Source organism: Acomys minous (genome assembly GCF_964271855.1).
Source record: "Acomys minous genome assembly, chromosome: 12".
Lineage (NCBI taxonomy): Eukaryota > Metazoa > Chordata > Mammalia > Rodentia > Muridae > Acomys > Acomys minous.
The window spans coordinates 70600157-70617826 of NC_140493.1; the positions used below are offsets into that span (position 1 = coordinate 70600157).

A 17670-nucleotide genomic window follows, 5' to 3' on the forward strand; every position below is an offset into this window, starting at 1 on the left:
TTCTTTATTTAAAACAACAAAAATTCTTTATTTTATTTTATGTGCATTGGTATTTTGCCTGCATGTATGTCTGTGTGAGGGTGTTGGATCCTCTGGAACTGGATAGAGTTATAGACAGTTGTGAGCTGCCATGTGGGTGCTGGGAATTGAACCTGGGTCCTCTGGAAGAGCAGACAGAGCTCTTAACCACTGAGCCATCTCTCCAGCCCCAAGAAAGAGTTTTCGCAGTTCATCGTGAAGGGAAGTCAGGCCAGGAATTCAGGCAGGAACCTGGAGGCAGGAACTGAGGTAGAGGCCGTGGAGGAGTGCTGTTTATTGGCTTTCCCCGCTTAGTTCACTCAGCCTGCTTATTCCACCTGGGACCTCCTGTCTAGGAGTAGCAGTACCCACAGTGGGCTTGCCTACCCCACGTATCAAACATTAATCAAGAAAGTGCCCTACACCTTTGTCTGATGGGGGCATTTTCTCAACTTTTTCCTCTTTTTCCCAGATAACTCTAGCTTGTGTCAAGTTGCCAAAAAAATAAATAAATAAATAAATAAAATAAAAAAATGTAGCTAGGACACACTTTATCACTAGAGTTCTCCAGAGTCTTAAATACAGTCTCTCAGAAGTGAATTGTGCTCTAAGTGTAAACTACATACTGGGATCTTACTCATTTATCTGTTTTGAGACAAGGTTTCTCTCTGTCGCCCTGGCTGTCCTGAGCTTTCAGTGTAGACCAGGCTGGCCTCAGTTCACGAAGATCTTCCTGCCTCTGCCTCCTGAGTCCTGGGACCATACTCAGCCTTGCACTGGGTTTTTGGAAATTTTAATATGGATGGGCCAGATGTGGTTGTGCTTACCTATAGTCCCAGCAGATCTCAGGAGGCAGGAAGATTCTTCATGAGTTCAAGGCCAACCAGGTCTTCAATACTGAGTCTCAGGCCCAGCTAGAACCACATAATGAGACCATATCAGAAAACAACAACAACAACAGCAACAGCAACAACAACACAGGTATATATACATATATATCAAAACAAAATATGGAATATTAAATGTAAATTATCTCAATGTCTTCATGTAGATTATATAATATATTCCATTTAATATAATATATCCTGTAACTGGCATTTAATGCTCCACCCTTATTCCACCTTTTCAACCCCCAACTCTAGGTAGGAGAGAAAGAATAGAGGGGAGAGGGGGTGCATTTGTAGGGCCATATCGGGATCTTATTTTATCTACATATGTAATCTACATATTTAGAGATGGCAACAGTTTGGATATTGTAGTGAGAATTTCTGGTTTCTTTAAAAACAAAGGAATGTTATGGGAGTGGGTTTTTGCTGCTGTTGTTGTTGTTGTTATTGTTTTTTTTTTTTTGTTTTGTTTTGTTTTTTCAAGACAGGGTTTCTTCTGTAGTCCTGGCTGTCCTGGACTTGCTCTGTAGACCAGGCTGGCCTCGAACTCACTGCGATCCACCTGCCTCTGCCTCCCGAGTGCCGGGATTAAAGGCTTGCGCCACCACGCCCGGCAGAGGTCCTGGGCCCTGGACCTTGGTTGGTGGGAGTCGGCCCCTCTCAGTGGGATAGGGATAGCGGCGGGCTTTGCCTCCCCTTGGGGGAGGGGTGGAGAGAGGGAACGCCTGTCCAGGGCCCGGCAATAGGCCATTGCTGCAGGCGGTAAGCTCATAGAGCCTCTTTCTGGAATTCAGAGGGGAGGCATTCATGAGAGAGAAAAATTACAGTTAATTTCTGATTAGATGGCATGGCCTACTTCTGTTTTGTGTTCCCTGCTGGTCAGAGTAAGAGAGGCTCTCTGAGCTCCGCCCCCACCAGGGGGTTTCTTACTCCTGGCCCCAATCCGGGACATGAGAGCGGGGGAGGGGGCAGGGCAGGCTGGGACCACAGGTGCTCACATCCTGGAGCTGCGCTTTCCTCTCGGGCTGCCCCAACTTTCTTCCTTATTCTATATTTAGGTGTTGGTCTCGGGAAAAGGATGTGAGTTTTTCAGGATCCTGTTTATCTAGCCGACCTCACCCCACCCCCGCCTTATACTGTCTGTCCTGTGTATGTCTGGGACTTCCCCTTCCTTCCTTCTCTGCCTTACCCTGGGCACCCAGAGCATCAGAAGGGACACAGTTAGCACGGCCACTTATTTCATGAGTGGTACCTGAAATAGCCAATTTCCCAAGGGACGTTTTTCTCATTTGTGAAGCAGGCATGAAGACGTATACTTTGCAGGAATGCTGTGAGGGCTGCATAGGAAGGCTGCTTGTTTGTTTGCTTGCTTGCTGTAAGACAGGGTTTCTCTGTGTAGCCTTGGCTGTCCTGGAATACACTCTGTAGTCTAAGCTGGCCTCGAACTCACAGAGATCCACCGTCTTCTGCCTCCCAAGTGCTGGGATGAAAGGCGCGCGCCACCACCGCCCGGCTTGAAGAGGAGGGATTGTGTGTGACTTCACATAAATGCTGGAAAGATGGCTCAGTGGTTAAAAGCACTTGTTACTCCTGCAGAGGACCTGGGTTCAGTTCTCAGCATCCATATGGGTATTCACAACTGTCTCTAACTCCAGGACCAGGGAGCCAACACCCTTGTGGTCTTCTGTAGCCCTAGGTACACACACGATGTTCTCATACTGGCAGGCAGGCAAAACACTCATACAAATGAATATTGTTTTTAAAAATTGGAGCCTCCAGGGTCTTTGAGGCAGGGTCTAAGGCTGGTATTCTGGGGATACCAGACATAGGAAGGAGCTCAGTCACGTGGGGTGCCCGTCACTTCAGTGGACATGCTTGTGGGGAGGTGATGTTGCAGAGTCCTTTCCGTTTCCTTTTGCGTTCTGTTCTTCATTTGGCTTCCAGGTTGCCATAGTGCTTTCTGTAGGTCGAGTCTCTCCAGGCACACCTACACTTTGGTCTAGAGGATGAAGTAGAGTTAGATTAAATTATGTAAATCAGAGTGCCTGGCACATCATTAGTGCCGTTAGCGCTCCATGAGGGGTGACTGGTTCGTTAGTGCCAGCTGTCTCTGAACTGGGGGAAAAAAACTGAATAGCTTTTCTCTGTTTCTACTTGCAGCTACAAGGTAGGGTCCAAAGACCCTGTGTTAAGCATTCATAGTTCGCTGGGGACACAACCCCTAAAACCAGCACATCCACCATGTTTAACCTCATGAAGAAAGATAAGGACAGAGATGGCGGGCGGAAGGAGAAGAAGGAGAAGAAGGAGAAGAAGGAGCGCATGTCAGCCGCAGAACTGCGGAGTCTGGAAGAGATGAGCATGCGCCGCGGCTTCTTCAACCTGAACCGGTCCTCCAAGCGTGAATCCAAGACGCGCCTGGAAATCTCCAACCCCATCCCTATCAAGGTGGCCAGCGGCTCCGACCTGCACCTGACAGACATCGACTCTGACAGCAATCGGGGCAGCGTCATCCTGGACTCGGGCCACCTAAGCACAGCCAGCTCCAGTGATGACCTCAAGGGTGAGGAAGGCAGCTTCCGGGGCTCTGTGCTGCAGCGGGCAGCCAAGTTCGGCTCCCTGGCCAAGCAGAACTCTCAGATGATTGTCAAACGTTTCTCCTTCTCCCAGAGGAGCCGAGATGAGAGTGCTTCAGAGACCTCGACCCCCTCTGAGCACTCTGCAGCTCCATCACCTCAGGTAGAGGTGAGGACGCTTGAGGGACAGCTATTGCAGCATCCTGGGCTAGGCATCCCTCGATCAGGACCACGGTCTCGAGTCCCCGAGCTGGTGACTAAAAGATTCCCCGCTGACCTACGTCTCCCTGCTGTGCTGCCCCCTCCACCTCCTGCTCTCCGGGAGCTAGAGTTGCAGCGACGACCCACGGGAGACTTTGGCTTCTCGCTGCGGCGCACAACCATGCTGGACCGAGCCCCTGAGGGGCAGGCCTATCGGCGGGTGGTTCACTTTGCCGAGCCAGGCGCAGGCACCAAGGACCTGGCCTTGGGGCTGGTGCCAGGAGATCGGCTGGTGGAGATTAACGGACAGAATGTGGAAAATAAGTCCAGGGATGAAATCGTGGAGATGATCCGGCAGTCTGGGGACAGTGTGCGGCTCAAGGTACAGCCCATCCCAGAGCTCAGCGAGCTGAGCCGGAGCTGGCTGCGGACTGGCGAGGGACACCGCAGGGAGCCGGCTGATGTGAGTGTTTCCCTAAGTATCCGGGGTGAGCAGGGAGGAAGGGGTATCTGAGCATCGCCCCCCCCACCCCCCTCCCCCGCCGGGTACCCAAGAACTGTGAGCGGAGCTTACCAAGTGTGGATATGGAAAGCTGGGCCGTTAGGGGGGAGCCACGCAAGGAGAGGGTGCCCCAGAGTGGAAGCTCATGTACCGAGTCACACCTTTGCTCTTTCTGTGCTGTGACAAGAAGCCGAAGGCAATCTCCCAAAAGCTCACTGGGAGAAAGTCCTCAGTCATTCAGCTGGGCCTCCTGGTCTGATGTTTCCCCCCATGTCCTTTTGGAGTGACAGGATTACGTTCAGCCTTGTGATTTTTTTTTTTTTAAGATTTTATTTATTTAGTTCATGTATGAGTGCTCTAACCTACACGCCAGAAGAGAGCACAGATGGGTGTGAGCCACCATGTGGGTGCTGGGAATTGAATTCAGGACCTCCGGAAGAGCTGACTGTGTTCTTATCTAATGAGCCATCTCTCTAGCCTCAGCCTTGTGATTTTTCAAGGGTATTGGATTAAGATCAGCTTTGGCCTGAGCTTCAGCTGCTCTCTGGGCATCCCCAGTGAGATGCCCGTGTGTGGTTGGTGAGGAAGGGTTCAGCCTCATCATACAGAGACAGTGTAGGGACCTGGGTACCGTATCTCTTGAGCCCTAAATAGGAGATGTTGGTTGACAGGTGCCACTCCCCGATCCGAGAGTATGTGAGCATCAAGGTATGGGACACCCGTGCTGTTTAGACCTCAGAAGTGAGAACAATATGACCAACCACTTAAAATCATGGCTACCTGGGGTGTATGGCTCCGTGGCTGCTGTTCCGAGGGAGATGACTTCTGCTGCAGGTTCCTCTCGCCCTGAGTGAAGGAGGCGTTGAACAGTATGTTAGATAGCAGGAGTAAGGCCGTAAGGAACTTAGTCATAGTTTAGATTTATCTATACTACAGAGACAGTTTGTAGCCTGACTGTCCCTGAGGCCCACCAGTTGTGATCTCCATGGAAAACCCCAGTGGGAGGCTAGAGAGCAGAGATCTCCTTGGAGCACGCGGTCCTCAAGCCTCAGTGATCTTTTGGTGCAAGGACAGCGAAAAGAATTTTGAACGTCCTGTGTGGACATGGCGTGTGGTGATGGGCAAGTTAGAGCCTTCAGCCGTTATTCTTGTCCAGCTGTGTGTCTTAGGACTGTCCAGACCTATGCCCCGTGGCCTGAGCAGCGTGTGACCTGCCTGGGACCTTTCAGCACTAAGTGACGAGCCAGATGTGCCAAAGTCAGAAAGGGGAGGAAGTGTGGAGGAAGCAGGCGGAGTCCCGCTCCCAGTGAGGGGGAGTAGCAAGCTCCGGGGGACACTCAGTCTTGCAGTTCCACTGGATGGATGTGGAGGAGGCTGGGGGAGGCAGGCCAGACTTAGGCAGACACACTGGACTGGTGTTCCAGGCCTTCCTTTATACTGGAACTGGTTGGGTTTGGGCAGCTTTGCAGAAGGGAGGTTAGTGGCGGCAGGGGGTGGGGGTGGGGAAGTGGGGGTGAGGGGGCCTGCACTTATTCATTTGAGAGATACACATTGAGGGCCAGAGATAGGGCACGGCGGGCAACACACTTACCGTGCAAGCCCAACAGTCTTGAGTTTAGTTCCTGGACCCCAGAGAATAACAAGAGACCCAACTTCTAAAACTTGTCCTCTGACCTCCACGTGCCTGTACTTGACACACACGCGTGCACACACACACACATACACACACACACACACACACTAATAATTATACTAAAGAAGAAGAAACAAGAAGAAAAAGAGGAGGCGGGCTAGAGAGGCTGAGCAGTTGAAAGCAGTTGTTGCCTTTGCTGAACACCTAGGTTCAGTTCCCAATGTCTTCCAACCAAACGTAACCCCCAGTTCCAGGGGGCCTGAAGCCTTCTTCTGCCTTCCTGGGGCACCAGGAATGGTAAGGTGCATACACATACATGCTGGCAAAATGTTCATACAAAAAAAAAAATCTATTTAACTAACTCAGAAAAGAGCCAGGTGCATCGGTGAATGCCTGTAAGGAAGCAGAGGCAGGTGGATCTCTGTGAGTTTGAGGGCAGCCTGGTCTACATGGTGGGCTCCAGGACAGCAGGGCTATGTAGAGAGTCTCTGTCTCAATAAATAAATAAACTAATTAATTAATTAATTAATTAATTAAAGAAACACCCGTTGTGACGGCGCATGCCTGTAGGATTCGCTGAAGGAGGCAGAGGCCGGAGGACCACGAGTCCGAGGCCAACCTGGGCTACACATTTAACAAAGAAAAAAAGAGATGCGCATTGTGCATCCCTTCTGTGTTGGCCAGCTAGCTGGGCTGAACTCAAGGAACCTTGATTTAAAGGGAGCTGTGAAAGGGAAACCGCTTTACCTCGGAGCCAAGGTCACGGTATACCTGCCACGCTCGTCTTTTCCTCCTCCGCTAATGCTGCTTTTAACAGATGGAATTTTCTTCTTCAAGCACGAATCCCCTGAGGTATTTGTTGCTAGCTCCCTGCCGAGCCACAGCCAGGCCTCTGGGGCCCGGAGCCTGGCATCCCAGATGCCGCTACGTTTACTCCTTATAGCTCAGGGACTATCCTGGTGTCACATTTCCCAGCCACTTTCCTTTCCCAGCTAGCTGCTGCTACGCCATCCCCAGGGAAGAGGATGCTTGTAGCTCAGAGATCCTGGTGGCCGCTACCTTACAGCTGGTATCCTTGAAGTCCCGGCTTGCGCCAGCCCCCATGGGACCAACCCAGCTGGTGCCCGGAGGACTTCTTCCTTACACTTAAACCTAACATCTGACAGGACAGAGTGTACCACAGGAAACCCCATCCCTAGCTGTGCTCACTGTAGAACACACGGGGCTGACAGAATCTTCCTACCTTCTTCCACTTGGGTTAGCTGTGAGGGCTCACAGACAAGCAGAGGGGCGGGGTGAGCCCACCGTTTTCAGCTTCTTGAGACAGACCCCAGGAGCTGAGTGGGGAGGCTCATCAGCTGTCTTGGGGCTCTCAGCTTAAACCCTCTTCTTCCTACGGCGACTTCTGCTCATCGTCTTGGCATTGGTTCCAACCCGGGCTTCCAAGCCAAGAGTCTCCCTGCATCCTCAGGCATCTGGGCGGGGTAGGGGTGGGTGGGGGGGTGCCCCTGCCGACGGTAGCTCCATCAGGTCATCCGTCAACTGTGTCCACACGCTGCCTGTCTCCAGGGAACTCCGAGGGAGTTGATTAGCCATCTGTTCTCTCCCACACACAGATGGGGGCCAAGGCCTCTGCTCTTCGTGGCCCGTTTTGAAGGCCCCAGTGGGAGAGACAGCCTTTGGGACTCCGTCTCACAAGGAGTAAGCAGAATTTGCAAACCCTTTCCACCTGGTCCCCTAGCTACAAGATGGGTGCCGTAGAAGGCGGGGAGAGGTGAACCAGAGTGCTAAGAGACACTTGAGGCCTAAGTGACAAAAATGACTTGGCAGGGTTGTCAGAAGCACCTAATTCTGTCACTGCTGTCTGTCTGTCTGTCTGTCTGTCTGTCTGTCTGTCTGTCTATCTATCTATCTATCTATCTATCTATCAATTTAAAATACCTGTCTTTTGCTGCAACTATCCACCAAGCAGGCATCTGTTCGAAGACCCAGGCTTGGGTCTTGCCAGTTTCCATTCACTCATTCCCTCCCCCCTCCCCCCCACCCCCCACCCCCGACAGACAGTGAAGCCTGCTCAAGGGCCAGGCACAGTGCTGGGCACGAGGGGTTGACTAAGTAAAATATGACTTCCTTGAGGAAGCACAGACCTAGGCACGGATGCGCAGCCGAGCACATAGCTGCTTTGGCATAAGACTGAGCACACGCGCAGAAGTGTGGGAAGGAGGAAGTGGCCAGGTCTGACCCTAGGAAAGGTGACAGTCAACAGAGGCCAGAAGTGACCCCTGATTCTACAAAGATGTATCTGTTCGCTCCTCCCAGAGATTTGGGTTAGATTGGATAAGCAGCGACACCCAGCAGCTTTCCTCTAGGTGTCTCTGGGGAAGACAGAGCAGGGGGTGAGCAGGTTAGCCCGGGTGCTGTCGTTCGGGGGTCTTTATAGGACACAGGCATGTTTATGTAGCAGGCGAGCTGCTGACCCGCATGAGACTCTGGGGAGTTAGTGTCTTCCTGCTGCCCAGGGATGGAGCCATCCAAGGATGCAGCTTTCTACTGCTCTCCAGTGCTGTCTCCTTGTAGGTTTCCTATCTGTGGGGAGTCCCAGACTAACCCTTCTATTTAAGGTAGCCCAGGGGCTGGGGCTCCAGCGCCTAGCCGAGCATTGCTTAGCGTGTGGGGACATCCTGGATGTTATCCCAGCACTGAAATAAACCAACCAACAAACAACAAACAAAAGCAGAGAGGTCAGCCAAGGGATGAGAAGGCATGCTGGGTAGCCCACATCCCCAGCCAGGTTTTGTAGTGGAGACTGGCTGCTCATGGCTGCAGCGTCAGGAGAGAGGGCACCAGTGTCCCTTTGGCTGTTGGGGAATTTCAAGACGCCTGGGTGGGAACGGTAGGAGCCACATTAACCTTGTCAACGAGGTGCCATCAGGAATGGGGCCTGTGGGGTACCAAGGACAGCTTGGAAACTGCGGCTGGCGGGCTGCTGAGTGGTGGGGGTAGGGGTCGGGGTAGGGGCAGGGCTGCTAGGTGCTGCTTGGGTTTGCCCTTCGGTAGCGCTTCTGTTCTTAATTTTCCCCCAAATGATCCTTAGAGGAATTTTGAGTTTTGTTTGTTTGCTTGCTTGTTTCTTTGTTTGTTTTAAACAGGAAATTTTAATTTCATTTTATTGCCAAAGCTTCAGGCACCTCTGACATCAGAGTGTTGCCACACCAGAGCCCAGTGGTGATGAAGGCCCAGTGGGCAGGTGTCAAAAGTGCAAGAAGTGGTGGGTGTAAAGTCCTGGGGAGCTTGGGGGTTCACTGTCCTGGATTGCTAGGGACCGTGAGCAGTGAGCAAAGCTAACTCTGTTCTGCCAGGTCTCCTTTCTCTGTCCTTTTTCCTTACGATGAACAGCAGGCCCGGAGTGCTCCGGCCACGCAGCCTGTGGGTGGTGGGCACAGTGCCTAGGCCACATTGAACAGGGTGTGGGTACATACTCTGGTCAATGGCTGTTTTTATAGGCGCAGCTTGGCATGGGGGCGGGGCCTTAAAAGTGGCTTGCCCTAAGCCACCCAGGACACTGCCCTATGCCCTCTGCTTCCTTCTAATCTCTTATTTACATGGAAATGGTTCTGGAAAATACCAGATAGGCAAGCACCCTGACTGGGGGTGGCTGGGGAGTGGGGTGAAGGGGGTGTGTGTGTGTGGAGGCCGGGAACACAAGTATTTTAAAAATGCTGCAAATCTCTACAGCACTTCCCAGAAACCACAAGCATGTACTCTGCCTGCCAGTGGGGTTCCTGCCACCCCAGGCTCCAAGCAGCTAGATTCTCCCCCTGAAGCCTGGAGCGGAAGTCAGCCTGTGGGGGGAGCCACGGGGATCTATGACCCAGTTGAGGTAGGGGCACCCCTGCTGCCAGGACGAGATGTCTGGCGCCTCCATTGTCCATGGCGTGGTGCGGAAGTGCCCTGGGCATCAGGCACGTCTGTGGGCACTTACTGTGTCAGACAGGCACTGTGAAGGAGTCGAGTGTTTTTCATGGTTTCCCTGCCCCCTGCTGTGCAGTCTCAGGGGCAATTCCAGCTCCCGGCTGGTGGTTGGCAACAGCCTAGGATCTGTTCAATACAGAGGGTGTTGTCAGCACAGCTTACTTTTCAGTTGACCGTAGTTCGGTTGGGAGACGATTTCCTTAGACCTGGGCCACCACACCGGAGAGTCTCTTTATCTCCTGCCATATGCCTTTCAGCATCAGGGTGTGGCCTTCTGCCCTGGCTCACTCAGCATCCCTCCACTCTGTGTAGACTCTGGCTTCTCTATGCTACCCAGACCACTGTGGGTGTGGGAACTGATGTCCTCCCTGGGGGTGATTGCCGGGACCTACCTAAGATTCCCCTGAACAGAGAAGCCTTGAGGAGCAGCATAGGAAAAAAATGGGAAATTATAGGTGAGGCTGTAACCCTCCCTTGGAAGCCCACCTCAGACCTGCGCCTCCCCCACCCCCACCCCCAGACCCCAAGCCTAGAACCTTCTTCGTTCCTTGTCTCCCTGCCAGAGGTTGACTGTGTTGTGTCCTCCAGAAGGATGTGACTGGTGCTCTCAGTGTGTCCTGCAGAGTCAGCTGGAGGAAGCGAACAGCGGGTGGCAACAGGTCGCTTGCAGATGTAGCAAAAGTGCTGTAGATGAGGGAAGCTTCTAGAAGGCTGGGGTGGCTGCCTGGGCAGGTTAGGGTGCGGTGCCCCCAGGTGGAAGGAGGGACACATACACCCTGCTGTCCCTCCCACAGCTTTCCTGTCAGATCCTAGACCCAGGGGGCATGCACATTGCCCTCCTCACCTTTGTGGCCCGTCTTCTTCTCACACTCTTCTCAGAGTCCCCGGAGTGTCACCTCTGACAGTGGCGGCAGGAGCTGAAGGATTAAGGGCAGTGGAGGGCCCAGCAGGTGGGTGTCCAGCCCTTGGGTTCTCATGGGCTCCTAACATGGAATTCTGGGTAACTCCTCTTGACCACAGTACCTTCCCCTGCGTACCACATGCACACATGCACACATGCACACATTTCCCGAAGTCTAAATGTCACTTCCCCAGGTCCCTGATCCTCTCAGACCATGTCTGGGCCCACCTCAGCAGCACCCATCCTTTTCCTCGACGGCCTCCGTTGCGACCCTTGGAGCACGCACCATTCCTCGTAGCAGCATCCTTTGGGACTTGGTTAGTTATCTGGTTGCTTCTCTCGTGCAGCAGGTGGAGGTCAGTGTTGGGGGAGTGAGTGGTGGGGACCCATGCAGGCATTTGCAGACGATGACAAGAGGTTCTTTAGCCAGAAACTGGCTTCCTGTTCCCTGGTTTGGTATTCTTTGTGTAGCCAAGGTTGTTAGAACGTTCCTCTTTGCCAGGCTTCCGTGACCTGTCTGCAGAATGTTGCTTCTCTGGCCTGGACTCACTGACTAGCTCTTGTGTGGTTGGGACTTGGCATCTCTCACAGGAGTGGAGGAGAACGAGGCTCTGCGTGAATCTGGGATCAGCATCCTGGGGAGGGAGAGGCCTAGGTCTTGCCTGCTCCTGTGCTTGCACTGGAGACCCAGGGTGACAAGGGAGCCTGCAGTGTCCGGTCAGGGGACCCTAGTGGAATGTGCCTATCTTGCTGTCCGCAGGTCTCTGAGGGGTTGGAATGTGGCCTGGGCCCCCGGCTTCCTCTTCCTTCCTGCTGTTTCCCCCTAGGCTGCCTCCGTGCTGGAATGTCTGCAGGCTGGGAAGGTCCGCGCTAAGGACCTCTTCCAGCCTCAGCAACAAATCCCAGCTGGAGCCTGGGGCTCTGCTCCCACATGGGTAGAGAGGCCACCAGAGAGGCCAGTGGGAACGGCTGTGTCCTTGGATCTCAGGCTAGTAGGCTTTCGGCCCCCACAGGCAGATGTAAACATCTCTCCCTCTCTTGGTCAGGTCCCGAGGAGCCACGGCTTCAGGGACTGACAGGACTCAGCAGTGGGAAGGGGGGGCCTGAGGAGAGAGGAGGCTGGCCCTTTCCCACAAGGCCTTGCCGAGTCTAGCCCTGACACGAAACAGGAAGGGGAGTAGCCTCGGATTCCATCCTCAGGTGGGGCCTGCCTACCAGCACCAGGTTCTCTGGTCCACTGGGACCATCCCGTCACAGCAGGAGGTGACTCTCCAGACTTTGTCAGCCGTGTCTGCCTTCTCACCATTTCCAGGGCCAGGTTCCTTTGTTGGTGACCTTTGCAGCCCTTGTGCCCTTTGTCCCCTGATCTCATTTCTTCGCCCTCCCATTCCCATTTCTGTAAGGAGCTGACTCACTTCCTCCTTCCTCCCTAACTACACTCACTTGCCAGGCCCCTGTGGCACAAACAGGGCGTACGCAGGGAGGGAGGTCTCACCCAGGGCACTTGGAGGCCATCCTTGGCTCTGGAGAAGGACAGGGCTGAATGTGAGGTGAGAGGGAGAGAGAGATGGCTCCAGGCCACAGGGAACACCCCTCCCTCCACCCACCCCAACCCTCCAGCCGTTGTGCAGTCTGGGTAGGGCATCAGGGAGCACCTGCTCATGTCACACTGTGGGCTTGTCTTGTGGGGGGGTGCGGGTGAGTGTGTGTGTGGGGGGGAGACTAGCAGTCCCAGTCCTGTGATGAGTAAAGGAGCCTGTGCTTTCACTAGAACTATAGGGCTCCTGTAGAAAGCGAGAGCTCAGCCCTGGGTGGCATGGGCTAGAGGCCAAGTGGTGACAGCACTGTCAGGCAGCTTGAGAACGTCATGACCCTTTGTGGACACCCAGTTTCATGCCCAGACCCATCACATTGAAGGGACACTATTTGGAGATTTATCTAGAACCTTCTAGATGCATGGCAAGGGGCAAGGGTTTGATGTTGTCTCCCGTGTGAGTTCTTGCTGATGGGCTCTGCCTACTGCTTCCCTCCTTCCTTTAATGAACTGGCTTGAGTGCAGCCAGCTGATGGCTGGGCTGGCGTCTTCCACCTCACCCGCCCCTGAGCTGCCCAGGCTGTAATGGCCTGTGTGTCCGACACTCCGGCCACTGAGGGGACTCAGCTTGTGCTGAGCCTGGCATAGCCGTGTATCCTCCTGAACAGGTGCCTGGGTTGCCTGAAGGACCAGGCACAGGGTGGGATCAAGTCCCACTCATTTGGACATATATCAAGATTGAAAAGAAGACAAGTAGGGACTGGAAAGATGGCTCAGTAGATAAACGGACAGAGGACTTGAGTTTGGATCAGCGTGTGCACATCAAAAGCTAAGTGTATGTGTGGCCTGTAATTCTAACGCTGGGAGGCACAGACAGGAGGACCTTGCAGGCTTAGCACTGGCCAGCTAGATTAGGTCCTGATTGAGCACCAAGTTCAGCGATAAACGCTGCCTTAATGGAAAGAGGAGCTGGACAGGAGAGATGGCTCAGCAGTTAAGAGGTCACTGCTCTTGGTTTCTAGCATCTCACGCGGCTCGCAACCACTGTAACCCCAATTCCAGGAGGCCCAATGCCCTTCTCTGTCCTCCATGGGTACCAGGCACACATGTGTATACATACATGCATTCAGGACAAACATGAATGCACATAAAATTAAAACAAGATAAATCTTAAAAAAAAAAAAAAGAAAAGAAAGCTGGGCACTGTGGCACACACCTATAAATATAATATAAATATACAAAATGAGTCTAGGACAGCCAAGGCTACACAGAGAAACCCTGTCTTGAAAAAAAGAAAGAAGGGGCTGGAGAGATGGCTCAGTGGTTAAGAGCACCTCTTGCTCTTCCGAAGGTCCTGAGTTCAATTCCCAGCAACCGCATCGTGACTCACAACCATCTATAATGTAACCTGATTCCCTCTTCTGGCCTGCAGGTGCACACACAGACAACACTGTATACATATTAATAAATAAGTCTTAAAAAAAAAAATAAGCTGAGCGTGGTGGCGCACGACTTTAATCCCAGCACTCGGGAGGCAGAGGCAGGTGGATCGCTGTGAGTTCGAGGCCAGCCTGGTCTACAAAGAGAGTTCAGGACAGCCAAGGCTACACAGAGAAACTCTGTCTCCAAAAACCAAAAAACCAAAACCAAACAAAAAGAAAGAAAGAAAGAAAGAAAAGGCAGGAAAATGATCTCGAAAGATGCGTGCCTAGTGTGAGATTTTGGCTTACACGCATACAGGCACAAACATGCATACGCCCCACCACACATACACGAACATGCATACACCGTTCCCCAACATACACAAACATGCATACTGCACATACACATACATGCAGAGAATGAGGAGGAGGGATAAATATCAAGAGAGAAACTGGCCTTTAAGGCAGGGTGTGTGTGGAGCACTTCTGTGGTCTGCCTTCCTGGAATCCAGTGACAGCAAACAGCCCTGTTCCCCATAGCATTCAGAGCTGGGCCTGGTGGAGCCCTATGGCCCTGTGGCCTCAGGATTTCTGGTTGACATGAGTTTCTTATGTAGATAGTGGGGACTGGAGAAAGTGAGGGGTGCCAGCATGACCCCCCCCAATCTGAGACGCCCTTCCCCTCCCTGGTGGGAGCAGCGCACACTGCATAGGCACATGGGGGCCCCTGTGTTCACTTAGGCACTGTGACTGGCTCTTGCTCCACTGGACTTTGTGGCAGGGACCCTGAGTGTGAGCATGGCCTCGGTGCTGCCCATGCTCCCCTCGCAGAGTCCAGGATGGGTTGTTCTCCACCCCCCGCGGCGCCCCCCCCCCAGCCCCTTCCAAAGCATCTGTGCTATTAGCCTCCAGCCCTGCCCTTCTCTGTCCACAGGAAGCGGCTTCACAGCAGAGGCCTGGGGCTCTGTGAAGGCAAGGCTGATTGTTCCCTGGCCTGTTCGTGTTTTCTCTGACTGTTATTGTACAGGTGTCTTCTCTGAGGTGTTTTTTCTTCGCCATTGGAAGAGGAACCTTGCTGGGTGTGGGGTGCGTCTGTGATCTGTTGTGTATCCGTTGGGAGTTGGAGGCAAAGGGACCAAGGGTTCAAGTTTGGCATCAGCCACACAGCAAGTCTGAGGCCAGCTGGCTGCATAAGACCCTGCTTCAACAAACAGACAAAACCAGCCAAAAGACGGACTGGAGAGGAGAGGTTACTCAGTGGTGAGAACACTTGTTCTTGGGGCCTGGCGTGGTGGTGGCACACACCCTTAATCTCAGCACTTGGGAGGCAGAGGTAGGCAGACTCTGTGAGTTCAAGACCAGCCTGGTCTACGACTCGAGTCTAGAACAGCCGGGCCTCTGTTACACAAAGAGACCCTGTCTCAAAACAAACAAACAAACAACAAACAAACAAATAAGCAAAAATGCACTCTTGCAGAGGATCAGTGTTCAGTTCCCAGTACCTATGTGATGGCTCATAACATCTATAACTTCAATTCCAGGGAATCTAACGCCCTCTACTGACCTCCAAGGGCACCAGGTGTGCGTGTGGTCCACATACATACATGTAGACAAAACACTCATAGACAGACGAAAATAAAAATAAATACATCTGAAGGCACTTATTAAAAATAGTAAGCATGGAGGAGGGCGACCTAAACTGTAAGGGCGCTGTCTTTGTTGTCCCCGCCAGTCCCCAGCCTGCAGCTGTCGTCGTGGGAGGTGATGCGAGGCACAAGGGCTGGGTGGAAGGGCGGTTTTGCCGGTAGGAACTGCCTCCAGGTCATCTGGGACAAGAGGGAAGAGGAAGGCTGCAGAGTGAGCAAGAAGGGCCAAGAGATCAGGACTGTCGTGTGGTTGTGTGTTGGGTGATCTGTGGGCCCAGGACTGTCGTGTGCTTGTGTGTTGGGTGATCTGTGGGCCCAGGACTGTCGTGTGCTTGTGTGTTGGGTGATCTGTGGGCCCAGGACTGTCGTGTGGTTGTGTGTTGGGTGATCTGTGGGCCCAGGACTGTCGTGTGGTTGTGTGTTGGGTGATCTGTGGGCCCCGGCTAGAGTGCCTGATCCAAATCTGGCCTCTGGCTGAAGGACGTTGGAGAAATTCTTTCATTTCTTTGAGCCTTATTTTCCTCTACTATAAAATAAGAGTGATGGTGGTGTTTTCTTCTAAGTATTTCAGAAGACTGATGGGTGTAGCACATTTATGATCACTTTTCCCCCCTGAGACAGGGTTTCTCTGTGAAGCTGTCCTGGAACTCGATCTGTAGCCCAGGCTGGCCTCAGACTAGGAGATGGGACCTGCCTCCATCTCCTGAGTGCTGGGATTAAAGGCGTGTGCCACCGCGCCAGCTTATAATCACTTTGAATAGTACCCGAAAACCTTTTAATATGCTTTCCCTTATTCTCAGAGGTGCCAGACCCACAGTGGATACTGTTTCCTATACATGTATATATATGGTAAAGTTTAATTTATAAGTGAGGTACAGTAAGAGATTAACAGTAACAGATAAAATAATCCTGAGAGAACATCGTAATAAAAAGTATCCATTTCCACGTGCCTTGATGAACACCGCAGACCCAGCACTTAGGAAATGGAAGCAGGAAGAACTCAAGGTCACTCTGGACTATGTAGTGAGTCTGATGCCAGCCTGGGTTACATGAGACCTTGTCTAACCAAACCAAACCAAACAACCAAACAAAAACAATAAACAAGGGCCAGGCGTGGTGGTGCATGACTTTAATCCCAGCACTTGGGAGGCAGAGGCTGTCAGATCACTGTGAGTTCAAGACCAGCCTGGTCTACAAAGTGAGTCCATGACAGCTAAGGCTACACAGAGAGACCCTGTCTGGAAAAAAAAATACAACAAAAAACAAACAAACAAACAAAAACAATAAGCAAATGAGAAACCTGATGGATTATTTGTTTCTTAAAAAATTGCTGTCCAGTTGTTTTGGACTGCAGTCGACTGGCTAACTGAAACGCTAGCAGGTGGAACCATGGCTAAGAGGACTTCTGTCCGGGCTCAAAGATGATCATCCCTGTCATCAATCCGCCTCTGAACCCCAGGAAGCGCTTGGTGTCTGCAGCAGAGGCCATCTGCCCGCAGGAGTGCTGCAGGCGCAGGCACCGGTCCTGCTAATGACTCAGCCGTGTGGCCTTTACACATGCCCTGAGGCTAGTGCCTTTGCCCAAAGTGTCTCTGCAGTGCAGACAGGGAAGCAGTCTGAGCTTCCTCAGGGCCACACTGTAACCTCAGCGAGCGTGGCTCGCCCTCAGGTCCAACCTGCTCTTTATAGTTTCATGCCAGTCTTTCAAATGTGTGCTGAGTTTTCCTTGCCTTCCCCAGTCAAACCCCGTCTGGTGCCAATGCCTTCGGAGCACCGGTCCTTTTCCGATTTGTTTTCCAGTTGGCCAACCTACTCTGTTGCTATCTGTCTCCATGCCCGTCTTGCTCCTGGCGGCCCAGCTCTACTAGTGCTAAGCAAGACTAGAGGCCCAGAGCGGAGAGGCAGCTCTAGCCTGCTGTTCTGGGCCTTCATCCTCGTCACCCATAGGAGTTTGTGCACACTCTCTCGTGTGGATTTTCTAACTAATGTAGCAGACCCCTCAGGCTCAGTCCCTGTGGTAGAATGTGCTAGCAGCCAGATGTGTTCTGTGGCCTCCTGTTTTGATCACCCAGGCCTACTAGAGCTTCTCTGAGGCACTCTAGCAGGCGTCCGGAGTCTCTTCTCCTCTACCCCGCTGGCTTCATGTGGCTGTCTAGAGGGAGGTGTCCAATTTGGCCTTCACTGCCCCGTGGCAGAAGTCCTGGCCTGGGACTTTATTTGCCCTCGAAACGAAACCTTGAAGTTTTCGTTTAGGGCTCTTTCTGGGGCACCACCAACCACCTCTCTTGCAGCCAGTGCTTTGGTGGGGGAAACCCTCCGGCCGCGACATTCCCGAGCCTGGCCCAGAGGCTGTGGAAACAAGGGCAGATTGTGCTGGAC

The 17670-nt window shown here is 52.6% G+C and overlaps 1 protein-coding gene across 17 annotated transcripts in view; it reads left to right on the top strand.

The window, feature by feature from the left end:
- MYO18A (myosin XVIIIA) overlaps positions 1 to 17670 on the top strand; it is a 112694-nt gene that overhangs the window by 12369 nt on the left and 82655 nt on the right. For all 17 annotated transcript variants that reach the window (XM_084749183.1, XM_084749176.1, XM_084749177.1 and 14 more), the window contains exon 2: positions 3066 to 4145. In XM_084749183.1, the coding sequence (XP_084605309.1) occupies positions 3147 to 4145 (999 nt within the window). In that variant the 5' untranslated portion in view covers positions 3066 to 3146. The remainder of the gene's footprint in view (positions 1 to 3065; positions 4146 to 17670) is intronic.